The 14,568-nt window shown below is 44.0% G+C and overlaps 1 protein-coding gene across 1 annotated transcript in view; it reads right to left on the reverse strand.

Annotated features, from left to right (window-relative positions):
• Positions 1-14,568, reverse strand: part of EDC4 (enhancer of mRNA decapping 4) — a 703,483-nt gene that overhangs the window by 360,389 nt on the left and 328,526 nt on the right. Inside the window, exon 17 of the mRNA XM_069217586.1 lies at positions 3,749-3,920. Coding sequence (XP_069073687.1) covers positions 3,749-3,920 — 172 coding nt within the window. The remainder of the gene's footprint in view (positions 1-3,748; positions 3,921-14,568) is intronic.

Consider the following 14,568-nt stretch of genomic DNA (forward strand, 5'->3'; position numbering starts at 1 on the left):
ACTTTTTTTTGGAATGTGGAAATATGCATCTTGCAGTTCTATTACGCACATCTAATCTTCCTTTTTCTACAGAGGATACATTCAAAGGCATACCAGCATCCTACACTTTTCACTATCTACATATTTGTTAGGAAAACATAAATATAGAATTGGTCGATACTATGGTTTCGGTCAATGTTTTGCACACTTGAAAATATCTGGAGTATTAACCCTGTCCTTTTTGTCGAGGTGGTACCAGTTATATTACATGTTTAACACAACTGAGGTCTCTTTTCTTAGGATGGCACCTTGTTTTTTCGATGTTGGATTTGGTGGTACAGGAAGGGCTTTGGCCCTTAGATGTAATGTGTATCCCCACTCTCAATGTTCAGTTCAGCTTTTTTGATGTTATGTGACTCCACTCTGCTAAGTGACACTGGAGAGGTGAATGAGATGGGTATTGCAGAGGGTGGGGAGTATCGGGAAGGAGGTTAAGGATGTAAAAGGTAATCAATTTCTATTCCTGGACAAAGGTTTTCTCCTGAAATCAGATGGTGTAGCTGGTGGATTTGGAAGACTTTAGTACAGATACCCATGACCTTTCAGTTGTCAGGTTGCTGTTGGTATGGCCAGCGAGAGGACTGAACCTGATGACAGTAGTACCCGGTATCCTTTGTTTTGTAATGGTTGTTAAACAAGTGTTTCTTCTCCTTCAGATCTACTGTTTTGTGGGTCTCCGGTTCATTTTTCAACCTTCTCATTTTTTCCTCTATACATTGACAAGGCTAGACCAAGGATGCTCTGCATGAAATACCCCGTGGCAGTAGGCTGTAGAAGCCCGCTCAGCCCCATCCACAGTTGCACTATTAACTGGATTGGTAACTTTGGATCTTTACTTATTTCCTCAAACTAGTGCTAATGGTCTGGGGGGCAGGGGGAGAGTGTGATTTTCACTAAAAGCTGGTATCACCCGAGTAGCGCCATAACACTTGCACTTTTGAATGCAGTTGCTACCATTATCCATATCTTCTTGGGAGTTATATCAAGATTTATTTTCTCTATTTTGGGAACAGCAGTGGTCTCAGGGGCTAATGCATAACATTTCTCCAAAGCAGCCGGATTCACAGAGTTAGCCTTACGGTCAGACCTCAGGACCCTGTTGTTGAAGTATATACTTTTTAATAAAGTCTAGGAGGGACTGTTATTATGGGTGGTCTTTAGCAATTTCTAGAAGACCTATAACCAAAGGAAGAAGAGGCCTCAGAGATGCTCTTGGACCCAGGAATGTTTTGTTTATTTGCTGCTCTCAGAAGAGCACAGAATGTTGTCGGATAATGGTGAACTTACGGTAGGGGAGGTGGTAGAGGAAGTATGGGTGAAGAAGGTGTAAGTCATTTGTTTCTGGATATTGTACGTGACCTAGAACTTGGGGGAGATCATGGTCTTCCTTGTTTTTCTAGAGAATGATGGCTCATAAATGGTGAAGCCAGCATCTCTTTATTCAAGAGAGGGTAGAACATTCAGGATATATTGATACTCAAATACACCTTCTAAATGAGGTTTTGCACCAACTGACAACACTCTTTGAGGCCTTCCTTCAGCTACAGGGCACTGTCCCTGGAAGTGCAGTACTTAACCGTACTCTAAAGCAACCAAAAGTATAAACCTAGAAATCAGAAAACACATTCACTGCAACACCAGAAATGTACTATGCATGATCACTTGTCCCGATTACCTTTGTTACATCGGATTGACAACTAAAAAGGTCTGTGTTAGGATTAACGAACACAGGAGTAAATAGCTGGTGCAGCCGGAGTGCTACCCACACCCTACTTTGTGGCAATGAGAGATTGTGAAAATGATACTCAATGGGTCATTCTGGAACACAAAGAATCACTCTGGAAATTTAGCCATACAGAGACTACTCCTCTTCAAGGAACAGTGAGGGTATACTGCCTACAAACTCATATCACAGACTTCAATTATGAAATTCCATGGTTACAGGTAGGACCTATGTGAACATTACAAATTTTTGGGAATCAGCCACCCTCTTGACTTATAAATTGACGTATACAGACTTATACACTGACAATTCAGATGCATGATTGTATGTTCTCCATAATATATCTAGTCTTGAGTCCCATACTGAGCTGATATGATGTATATCTGACTACTGCACATATGGATGTTCATTTTGGAGGCTATTCTTATTCAAAATTCATAACAACCATGTTGTTTGTCAACAACTATTTACAGTTTTTAGATACATTCATTTTACAATAAAAGAGGTCCCCCACTTCGAGAGTCTATTGAGTCTGAATGAGAAGCATGAATATTCTACACATTCTCATTCTAAATCATTTTAAGTATTTTAAACATACACCACTTTATATTTTGATTGGCTTAGGATCGGCCCTTTTCACAATAGAGTTGTGCATAGTAATTTGCCTACACTCACAACTGGCAAAGACTGAACTACAGAGAATCGGTCAAGCCAGTGCGCGACATCATTTGCTTATGCGTCTGTTGCCACTCGCTTGTCCACAACAACATTGTGCATAAAAAAACACCAGAACCACAGCGAAGTATGCGCTTTAGTTTTTGAATCCCGGCATGTGAAGTCAGGACGGCTACACTATCTGAAAAATCGGTAGCATGTGGAGGCAAACAAACCAAGTAGGTTAAAGACTGGTGATTTTCCTTGAAGACATGAGTATACAATAGCCTCATATGGAGACCTTTCATCATAAAGCTCCTATAGCCACCTTTTACGTACCCATACCGATTTTGTTCCCGCAAACAGTATTTGACTCTAGGGGACACCCTGTGTTTTCCCTCTTTGGGGTGAGAAAGATAGATAGATAGATAGATAGATAGATAGATAGATAGATAGATAGATAGATAGATAGATAGAAGAATGAGTGTGTGTGGCTCACAAGTGTCTGAGACAGCACAGTGTGGGGTGGCACTGCCCTGCCACATTTCAGTGTTATTCACGGACACACTTTTTGCATGTGTTTGCAGTGTACTATTTCTATCATCATGCTCTTTACTTAATATGCACACACGCACACACACATTTTGTATTTTCCAGAAGAGAAGATAATGCCTCAAAATATGTGTTTATGTTTGTGTGTCTTATCCTGTTTATATTTTACAGGAATTATTCGCCAGTATTGCCACATCCACAGTGTGTACTACAAGCATTAAACATTAATGTGTGGATAAGCATTTTTGGACAAGAGCTGATTGAAAATCAGGATCACAGTCCTGAAGAAAACCATAAACCCCTTAGGAGAGCTCAGGATTGGCTCAAATGTGTCCACCTAAGGGATATGGGGACAATAATTATCCCAATAATCCTAATCTTCTGCTTTTAATATCCCTCTAGAAATCCATAAAATCAAGTGAAGGGATATTAAAATGGATTTTTTTATTTATAACCATAGGATCCCACAACTCATGACAAGGTGACATTCACTCACCCAAAGGAAGACACTTCATGTACTAACAGGGAGCCCATCAGCCCCCCTAACAAACTGTCAGTCAACTAAGACAATACAATGATGAAGAGTGCTACCTAGGTTGGTAGGCCACAGAGGCACAATACATACCAGGTTCCCTTGTGCAAGTAATTCCAAGCAAGTACCCATTCGTCCATATGGCTTTTATTGTTATAGTAATTATAGTGGGAGGGCGCTATCTCAGGCAGCACCAACTTCTCTTTCCCCATTGATAGTCGCGTCAGTGTGTACACGTGAATACATACCTGAACAGGTGGCTTTGGGGTTATTGTTTCCGGCAATCCAGGAAAGAGTGCAGTTGGATTCCTCGGACTGCTCTGTATACTACCACTGGCAGTGGTACTGCTGTTGTTGCTGCTTAAAGTCAAGCTACTGTCCAGCTGCAACTTCGGGCTCAAAGTCAGCTCTTCTGAGGGTCTAAGATGTGGAAAAACAAGGTGGAACAAAAACAGAAACAAAACAAAATTAAAGCACGAAGATAATAAGGATGAACTGCAGTAGACTGGTATGGTTAGATCAACAGGCAAATTAAAGCTACAAGTTAACTATGTTAAAAACAACTGTGTGTTTTAAGACTACTGAAACACTCTCGCTGGTGATAAGAAACAGGGCTGCCCTGGCATAAAAAATTGAATCATATCCTTGTTGGAGGAAATGGAGGTTATGTACAAGATCGGCAGAAGGTCCTCACAAAAGCAATTTAGTCAAGTTAACTTCATTGTATTTGGCATTTTGGACCTTTTCCAGGAAAGGTGTAAAACAACATTGCATTAAAAGTCCTGAAGCGAGTAGAAGCCATGTACATTTCATGAGGAGGTCTAAACTGAAAAAAGTCTTACCTATATTTCTTGTTCACTCATGCAAAATTAAACTCAACCCATTAAAATGCAAGCCACTAGACAATTCCCACAACATACTTTTTCCAAAAAGAATTGTTTTTCAAAAACAGAGTTGCCTATTTGAAGGCCCATCCTGATTCTTTATTACCTGCCGAGAGAATTTTAAACCTCAATCATTTGGGGGTCGCACTATGCCTGATCATGGCAGCCAACTGGAACATGATCCCTCCAGGACCATCATGACCCATCATACACTGGTCACCATCCACTGAGAGATTCAGTTTGTTGCCAAATCTTGAGGATGGGAAGATGAGATTCTGAAGTCTGTGTTAACTATAATGTTAAACCCTGGTCTGTCGAAAGTAGGGTTATAAACCCTGGTCTGTCGAAAGTAGGGTTATACACCCTACCTGTTAATCTATTAAGTTTACACGTTAAATCAGAGGCTGAGGAAGGAGCAGCATGGACAGCTGCTGAGAGGGATGCAAAGGAATGTCTGAGCAGCCAAAGCATTACCACTTTTGAGTCGAAGAAGCCAGCTGATCGAGTGCTTCCCTGTCCTTGTAGGGTGCTTGTGCTTAGTCTAGCTGAATGACAGAGCTGCAGGGGTCCAAGAGCTTGGAGCGAGGGAGATGCCTGATTTTGGCAGTGAGTTTACAGATACCAATAACTGTTGGGAGGTGAAGGGGCAGGCGCAAGACCTGTTGTAATGTATCTTAACAAAGAGAGACCAAATAAACTGAGGGTATCCAGCCGGTGGCTCTTCCCTACTAGATCTTCAGATTTGGTTTGAATGCCATAAACAAATGAACACTAGTAGCCACTGAGTTGGGAGGGGAAGAGCTACAGTGGGGGTGTGTGGTGGGATGAACCTTAAGGAGGAAGGCATTTACCATGTAGCATAGAGAGCTCATTTGAAACGTCGGGCGTTGAAACTGGATTTCAGTGGATAATGGTGCTTTGTGCTTCTGGTGAGCATGAGCCTCTCCACATGTGCTGGCCAATCATACACTGTGGAACAGAAACATTGGTATAGTTCAATCCCCACCAGCATTCTCTCTCACTGGAGTACTAGGTGTGCAGTGATTCCACTGAAAAGGTTCATTAGGTTAAATCTCCACTGCCAGCTGAAGAAGGTGCATAATGCAGAACAGCAAGTGCTCATAGTGAAAGACCTGCATGATACTGCAGTTAAAGAAGAGGACATCGCTGGCTAGCTTGCATGAACCTGGGCGGTGAAAGGAATTTGTTGGATTCATTATGCTTGCAAAGCACTACAGCGATAAGGAAGGAAGATGCTCTTTCAACAGCACACCTGATGGTGAGCCTCCAGGATCTGCATAAAGAGTGGAAGACGCATCTGAAGGAAGTCCGAGGTAGTGAGGAAGTGTATCATTAAGGTTTTTTCTATGCTCATTGTGGATAATGAGCAAATAGGGACAGGAGCTTTGAAACAGATAAAACCGCTGGAAGTGACTGAACGCGACAAAATAAAGGATATGTGAGTGACAGCGGTATAACTCAATATTAAGGTTCTAACGTTTTGACTATGGGATCTGGAAAAAAGGGCAAGCGAGTCAAAACCAGTGTGAGGAATGTCAAGGATGGAGCGGATAGCATGGATCACATGAAATATACTTCCTTTATTTTTTCACTTGTCCCCAGGCCTTAAAGAAGGCAAAGAGGTGGACACACACATAGTTGGGCCTAGAACAACAAAAGGTAGAAGGACATCCTAGTGAAGATAACCTTGTTTAGATAGAAGGAGACATTTCTTAGAAAGGCAAAGAGGGAAACAGCTGTCACTTTCCAGGTAATTAATGGTGTCTTGTTGTAAATACTAAGACCTAAGTAGCCTGATGAAATGTAAAGCTCTGAATGCCTTGGTGAAAGCTTTAATAAAAGGAGGTACAGTTCCATTGCACATTTCCCTGTGTTATGCAGGTTCAGATCCATCAGTTCTTAGGCTGCTCAACACTGCCATGGACAACTATTTGGACAATGCCTCTCAAACAGATACTGATCCAAAACAGAGACTTTTCCACAGAAGGAAAGGCGTTAATCATCAAGGAGGAAGGGAGGCCCCTCGAGTGAGGCTGCACTTCATTGCTGAAGGGCTTTTCTCGGGCACCCTGATGTCTGATCTGGTACTTGTAAGGGATGGAATCATCGACTATAAGGTTTAACTTTTTTTATTGATTTTAGACAAGTGAATTACAGCAAAACCCACCTACATCCAGTGGCTGTTGGGGGCAACATGAGTGCTAACGTAGTCAAGAGTGAGGAAGGGGAGAGAGAGTGGGAATAAGAAATGGGAAATCAGACTTGACAAGCCCAAGAGATACAAGAAGGCACACCCACCACCATCCATGTAGTACAAAAGTTGGGTGAGTCTGTATGACATCAGTCGCCAGGTGGGGCTTATAGTGAGAGCATCATTATATGGAGGTAAATGGGGCAGGTCACTTCCTGTAACTCCCCGACAGGAACTGTATGCAAAGGTCCCACATGTTTTTAGCAAAGTGAGGTAGGGAATGGTTGGCTGCTGCTGTAAGCTTCTCCATCCCCAGAAGTTCCCAAAGTTTATGAAGCCAATCTAAATGTGTTGGTACCACCTCAGTACCCCAGCAGAATAGCAGTACCTGCTTAGCAGCGCCCAGGGTTAAAGCAACAGTCCACCATCTTGCAGACTTCAAGGGATCTGTCAAGGTAGGACAGTATCGTACATTTTGTCAACGTCTGCTAGTTCTTCCATCCAGAACGTCTGTATCTTAGGGCAGGACCAAAGAATATGTGACAGAGTGCCAACTTGGCCACAATGTCTCCAACAATTAGGATTCCCTCCCGGCCTCCATTTGGCAACCTTAGCCAGTGCATAATACCAGTAGTGAGCTATTTTCAGGAACATTTCCTTGCCCGAGGTGCTGCAGGCTGAGGCCCGTGGTTGGTGTATGATGTCCTGCCATTCTCCTGGGGTGAATTCCCTAGCACACTCCCGTTCCCATCTTTTGTGTGCTGCCAATTTGTCAGGGTCGGTGTTGTGAAGCAGAAATTTATGGATACCTAAAAGAATCTGTTTATCTGAGTGGCGTGTAAGGAGCGAATATTTAAATGGCGTAAGAGGTCTGACTGGCATGGGGTTGCACATGGGGCTGCATCACCCAATGGCACCTAATACTATATTGCCAGTATGCTGAGGATGGCAAGCCATACTTACTTTGAATTTCAGCGTAGTCCATAATACCCTCTGGGTCAAAATGGTCTCCCGCCCTCTTACAGTTGGCCTCCTGCCAACAAAGGAACGCATTCCCCAGGGAGGCCAGAGGAAAGTTCGGGTCGCCCAGCACTGGGGTCAAGGGGGAAATACGGGGAGACAACCTGTGTCGCTCCTGCACTTTGTCCCAGATCCCCATAGTTGCCTTGAGGATTGGGGAGATGTATATACCCAGTGGGTGATTACCCTGGGGAGCCACAGGATCTTCCATATATGTATCCTTGCTACAGCCTGGTCTATAGAGCACCAATGTTTCTCGGTACTCTCCCTGAACATTCCACCATGTACCGGAGCTATGCAGCTTGATAGTACCTCAGTAAGTGTGGCACCCCAAGGCACCCATCCACCTGCCCTAGGTAAGTCTGTTTATGCGCCATTCTAGCCTTTTTCCCCACCCATATGAAATCACTGATCAGGCGGAGTTTATCTAGGACCAGTGCAATCAGCTGTAGGGGCAGTCTCTGCATAATATAAAGTATCCTGGGAAGTAGGATCATCTTAATCGCAGCCAGGCACCCCAGCCATTACAATGTATATTTCTTCCAGGTGCCTTAATCCCTTGTAGTTCTATAGAGTAGCAGGGTGTAATTTTCATGAGCAGTGCGCCCTGAAGTGGAATGAATCCGGAGTCTCAGATACTCTATTCCCTGGGGAGCCCATGCAAAGGGAAAGTGCCCTGTCAAAGTTGCCTGATCTATTTTGGGGATCGTTAAGTTGAGTACCTGTGTCTTTCTGAAATGTATTTTAAACCCAATATTCGCCCAAACTCCTTCATTTCGCTCATAAGGTGTAGTAGGGAGGTGGATGGCTGCATCACTATGAGCATCACATCGTTTGTGTATCAAGCTAACTTATGGTCCCTTTCCTCCATTGGGTATACCCGTGACATGCCAGTGTTGACTCACCCTTTCAGTGAAACTGGCTCCATATTTAGGGTGAATAGCAACGGGAACAGCAGTCATTCCTGACATTTAACCCTGGGCTACCTCGAAAGGTCGGGATGGCAGGCCGCTGACCCCGAGCTGTACTTGGGGGTGATTGTAGTCACAACCAACAGCAAACCCTGCAAGGACGCGCTGGATGTATGGCCAATGAACACGATCAAAGGCCTTTTCAGCGTCCACTGGTAGAAAAAGTACAGACAAGTGTACACCTTGCTCCTTATAGGTGGCAGAGGTGTTTGGTGTTATCCCCACAACCCCTTTCTGGTATAAATCCAGACTTATCCGGGTCTATGAGCCCTTGCATATAAGGGGGCAAGGTGAGATGCCAGTAAAATATTTTGCATCCACAATTGATATGGATATGGGCCGATAAGACTCACATAGCTTTGCGTCCTTACCGGGCTTAAGGAGCACGACAATGATGGCTGATTTCTTGGTGTCCATATGAGTTCCTGTGTCACTGAATGAATTAAAAAGACGAGCCAGGATTGAGGCGAGGATGTTTGCAAATGTTCTATGAAATTCAGAAGTAAAGCGTTCCTATCCAGGCGCTTTGCCCAGTGGCAAGCGTCGTATGGCCTCCAGAATCTCAGTTGGTTGGATAACTTTGTCTAACTTAGTGGATTCCACCAGGGGGAGCTGAACTACAGGTGCCCGGGCAATGTACTCTTCAGCTGCCCTCGCAAAGAAAGAAAACAAGTTACTTACCTGTAACTGTAGTTCTCCAGTATTGGAATCTTTCATAGATTCACATGCTTGAATCATTCCCCGTCGTCGAGATGGGAGTCCAGGTATAATTTTCATAAGTAATGTAAAACATATTGAAGAGAAAAAAGGCCCTAGCCCTCTTCAATTTGATAGTCTATCAGAGTCATTATGTAAAAAGGACCAAACTTGATCCTCCACCAATCAGGCGACAGCACCCTTCAGAACCTCCTGAGAGAAGCTCTAGCACCTCAGATTTTCAACGCACAAGTGCGTATATTACTATGAGTATATGTACTGCTAGACAGAAAGAGGTGAAGTGAGCTTCTCCGGGGAGGTGGGTGGGTCGCATGTGAATCTATGAAAGATTCCAATACTGGAGAATGAAAATGTCACTTACCCAGTGTACATCTGTTCGTGGCATCAGTCGCTGTAGATTCGCATGTTTTGCATAGCTCGCCATCTGGTGTTGGGCCGGAGTGTTACAAGTTGTTTTTCTTCGAAGAAGTCTTTCGAGTCACGGGACCGAGTAACTCCTCCTTTTGTCTCCATTGCGGATGGGCGTCGACTCCATCTTCGATTGTTTTTCCCCGCAGAGGGTGAGGTAGGAGTTGAATTGTAGTAATAGTGCCCATGCAATGGAGTGACTAAGTATGTACCTATTTAAGGTTGAGATGATACATATACAAATAGTTGAAGGTAACTTCCAAACTGCTATAAGCTCCCGGGGAGGCGGGTGGGCACATGCGAATCTACAGCGACTGATGCCACGAACAGATGTACACTGGGTAAGTGACATTTTCAGTTCGATGGCATCTGTCGCTGTAGATACGCATGTTTTGCATAGACTAGTAAGCAGTTATCTCCCCAAAAGCGGTGGCTCAGCCTGTAGGAGTGGAAGTAGTTTGAAATAATGTTCTTAATACGGCTTGACCTACTGTGGCTTGTTGTGCGGATAACACATCTACACAGTAGTGCTTGGTGAATGTGTGAGGCGTAGACCATGTGGCTGCCTTACATATTTCTTGCATTGGGATGTTTCCTAGAAAGGCCATGGTAGCACCTTTCTTTCTGGTTGAGTGTGCCCTTGGTGTAATGGGCAGCTGTCGTTTAGCTTTAAGGTAGCAGATTTGGATGCATTTAACTATCCATCTGGCTATACCTTGTTTTGATATTGGGTTTCCTGCATGAGGTTTTTGAAATGCAATAAATAGTTGTTTAGTCTTTCTGATGTTCTTTGTTCTGTCAATGTAATACATTAATGCTCTTTTGACATCTAATGTATGTAGTGCCCTTTCAGCTACGGTATCTGGCTGTGGAAAGAACACTGGAAGTTCCACTGTTTGATTTAGATGGAACGGTGAAATAACCTTTGGCAAAAATTTAGGATTAGTCCTTAGGACGACCTTATTCTTGTGTAGTTGTATAAAAGGTTCTTGTATTGTAAACGCCTGAATCTCGCTTACTCTTCTTAGGGAAGTAATGGCGATGAGAAATGCAACCTTCCAGGTTAGGAACTGTATTTCGCAGGAGTGCATGGGTTCAAAAGGTGGACCCATAAGTCTAGTTAGGACAACATTTAGGTTCCATGAAGGAACAGGTGGTGTTCTTGGTGGAATAATTCTCCTAAGGCCCTCCATGAATGCTTTAATGACTGGTATCTTATATAGGGAAGTTGAATAGGTAGTCTGCAGGTATGCAGATATTGCTGCAAGGTGTATTTTAATGGAAGAGAAAGCCAGGTTAGATTTTTGTAAGTGAAGCAAGTAACCCACTACATGTTCTGGAGTTGTGTGTAATGGTTGTATTTGATTAATATGGCAGTAGCCAACAAACCTCTTCCATTTACTTGCATAGCAGTGCCTGGTGGATGGCCTTCTGGCTTGCTTTATGACTTCCATACATTCTTGGGTAAGTTGTAAGTGCCCGAATTCTAGGATCTCAGGAGCCAGATTGCTAGATTCAGCGATGCTGGATCTGGGTGTCTGATCTTTTGGTTGTGTTGTGTCAACAGATCTGGCCTGTTGGGCAATTTGATGTAGGGTACTACTGATAGGTCTAGCAGCGTTGTGTACCAGGGTTGCCTTGCCCAAGTTGGTGCTATTAATATAAGTTTGAGTTTGTTTTGACTGAGTTTGTTTACCAGGTAAGGAAGGAGAGGGAGAGGAGGAAAAGCGTAAGCAAATATCCCTGACCAGTTCATCCATAGGGCATTGCCTTGGGACTGGTTGTGTGGGTATCTGGATGCGAAGTTTTGGCATTTTGCGTTCTCCTTCGTCGCAAACAAGTCTATTTGAGGTGTTCCCCAGAGTTTGAAATAGGTGTTCAGAATTTGGGGGTGAATTTCCCATTCGTGGACCTGTTGGTGATCTCGAGAGAGGTTGTCTGCGAGTTGATTTTGGATCCCTGGTATAAATTGTGCTATTAGGCGAATTTGGTTGTGAATTGCCCAACGCCAAATTTTTTGTGCTAGCAGGCTTAACTGCGTGGAGTGTGTCCCCCCTTGCTTGTTTAGATAATACATTGTTGTCATGTTGTCTGTCTTGACGAGAATGTATTTGTGAACTATTATTGGTTGGAAAGCTTTTAGTGCTTGAAAAACTGCTAGAAGTTCTAGGTGATTTATATGCAGTTTTGTTTGATGTACGTTCCATTGTCCTTGTATGCTGTGTTGATCGAGGTGTGCTCCCCACCCTGTCATGGAAGCATCTGTTGTTATTACGTATTGTGGCACTGGGTCTTGGAAAGGCCGCCCTTTGTTTAAATTTATGTTGTTCCACCACAGAAGCGAGAGGTAAGTTTGGCGGTCTATTAACACCAGATCTAGAAGATGACCCTGTGCTTGAGACCACTGTGATGCTAGGCACTGTTGTAAGGGCCTCATGTGCAGTCTTGCGTTTGGGACAATGGCTGTGCATGAAGACATCATGCCTAGGAGTTGTAATATCATCTTTGCTTGTATCTTTTGTGTTGGATACATGCGTTGTATGATGGTGTTGAAATTTTGAATTCTTTGGGGACTTGGAGTGGCTACTCCTTTTGTTGTGTCTATTATGGCTCCTAGGTATTGTTGTACCTTGCACGGCAGAATGTTGGATTTCGTGAAGTTGACGGTGAACCCTAGTTTGAAGAGGGTTTGTATGATCTGATTTGTGTGATTTGAGCACTCTATTAACGAATGGGCCTTGATTAGCCAGTCGTCTAGATATGGGAACACATGTATTTGCTGCCTTCTGATGTGTGTAGCGACTACCGCTAGACATTTGGTAAAGACTCTTGGTGCGGTTGTTAATCCGAAAGGCAGTACCTTGAATTGGTAATGTATTCCTTTGAATACAAACCTTAGGTATTTCCTGTGCGATGGGTGTATTGGTATATGGAAATACGCGTCCTTGAGGTCTAAAGTTGACATGTAGTCGTGTAGTTTTAGCAATGGTAATACTTCTTGTAGTGTGACCATGTGAAAGTGGTCTGATTTGATGAATGTGTTCACTATTCTGAGGTCTAGGTTTGGTCTCAGCGTTTTGTCCTTCTTTGGTATCAGAAAGTACAGTGAGTAAACTCCTGTGTTTATTTGTGTGTTTGGCACTAATTCAATTGCATTCTTTTGCAATAGTGCCTGCACTTCTATCTCCAGGAGATTGGAATGATGTTTTGTCAGATTTTGTGCTTTTGGTGGTATGTTTGGAGGGAATTGTAGAAATTCTATGCAATAACCATGTTGGATAATTGCTAGAACCCAAGTGTCTGTAGTGATTTCCTCCCATGCTTTGTAATAATGACTTATTCTTCCCCCCACTGGTGTTGTGTGGAGGGGGTGAGTGACATGTGAGTCACTGCTTAGTAGTAGGGGTTTTGGGGCTTTGAAATTTTCCTCTATTCCTCGGGAATTGCCCTCCTCTATATTGTCCCCGAAAACCTCCTCTGTACTGTCCCTGGTAACTGGACAGTGTTGCCTGTGAGGTGCTGGCTTGTGTGCTCTGACCCCGAAACCCCCCTCTAAAGGGTGTTTTACGGAATGTGCTGTAATTCCCTCTGCTCTGCGGGGAGTAGAGTGCGCCCATGGCTTTAGCAGTGTCCGTGTCTTTTTTGAGTTTCTCAATCGCTGTGTCCACTTCTGGACCGAACAGTTCTTTTTCGTTAAAAGGCATATTGAGAACTGCTTGCTGAATCTCTGGTTTAAATCCAGACGTTCGGAGCCATGCATGCCTTCTGATAGTTACAGATGTATTAATTGTCCGTGCAGCTGTATCTGCAGCGTCCATGGAGGAGGGGATTTGGTTGTTGGAAATGGTCTGTCCCTCCTCAACCACTTGTTTTGCCCTATTTTGTAGGTCCTTGGGCAGATGGTCAATGAGATGTTGCATCTCATCCCAATGGGCTCTGTCATAGCGCGCAAGTACTGCCTGGGAGTTAGCGATGCGCCACTGGTTTGCAGCTTGTGCTGCGACTCTTTTACCAGCTGCATCGAACTTGCGGCTTTCTTTATCTGGGGGTGGTGCATCTCCAGATGTGTGGGAGTTGGCCCTTTTCCTAGCTGCTCCTACAACGACAGAGTCTGGTGGCAGCTGTGTAGTGATGAAAGCCGGGTCTGTAGGAGGCGCCTTATACTTTTTTTCCACTCTTGGTGTGATTGCCCTACTTTTGACCGGCTCCTTAAAGATTTCTTTTGCGTGCCGGAGCATACCAGGGAGCATAGGCAGGCTTTGGTAGGAGCTGTGGGTGGAGGAGAGTGTGTTGAATAAAAAGTCATCCTCGACCTGTTCCGAGTATAGGCTTACATTGTGAAATTGTGCTGCTCTAGCCACCACTTGAGAATACGCAGTGCTGTCCTCTGGTGGAGATGGCTTCATAGGGTATGCCTCCGGACTGTTATCTGACACTGGGGCGTCGTACAAGTCCCATGCGTCTTGATCTTGGTCACCCTGGCTCATGGTGGTGTGAGCTGGGGAATGTGATGGAGTTTGTGCTGGTGAGACGTTAATCACAGGTGGAGGAGAGGGTGGTGGGGTAACTTTTTTCACCACTTTTGTTTGTGGTGTTTGTTCAGTTTGGAACTCCAATCTTCTCTTTTCTTCTAATAGGGGGAAGGGTGCTTATTTTTCCTGTCCCCTGCTGTATGAAAATACGCTTTTGCGTATGGTCTACATCCGTTGAGTGTAGTTCTTCCGCAAACCTATGCTTTTGCATTTGGGAGGTTAGCGAGTGCTCTTCTGTATAAGAGCCTGAAACTGGGTCGGTTGCAGTTTGTTTTGGCACCGAAACCCTGTCTGCAACTTTTTTCGGCTCCGAGGTGACTTTTT

This window comes from Pleurodeles waltl, chromosome 12, assembly GCF_031143425.1.
Source record: "Pleurodeles waltl isolate 20211129_DDA chromosome 12, aPleWal1.hap1.20221129, whole genome shotgun sequence".
Classification (NCBI taxonomy): Eukaryota; Metazoa; Chordata; class Amphibia; order Caudata; family Salamandridae; genus Pleurodeles; species Pleurodeles waltl.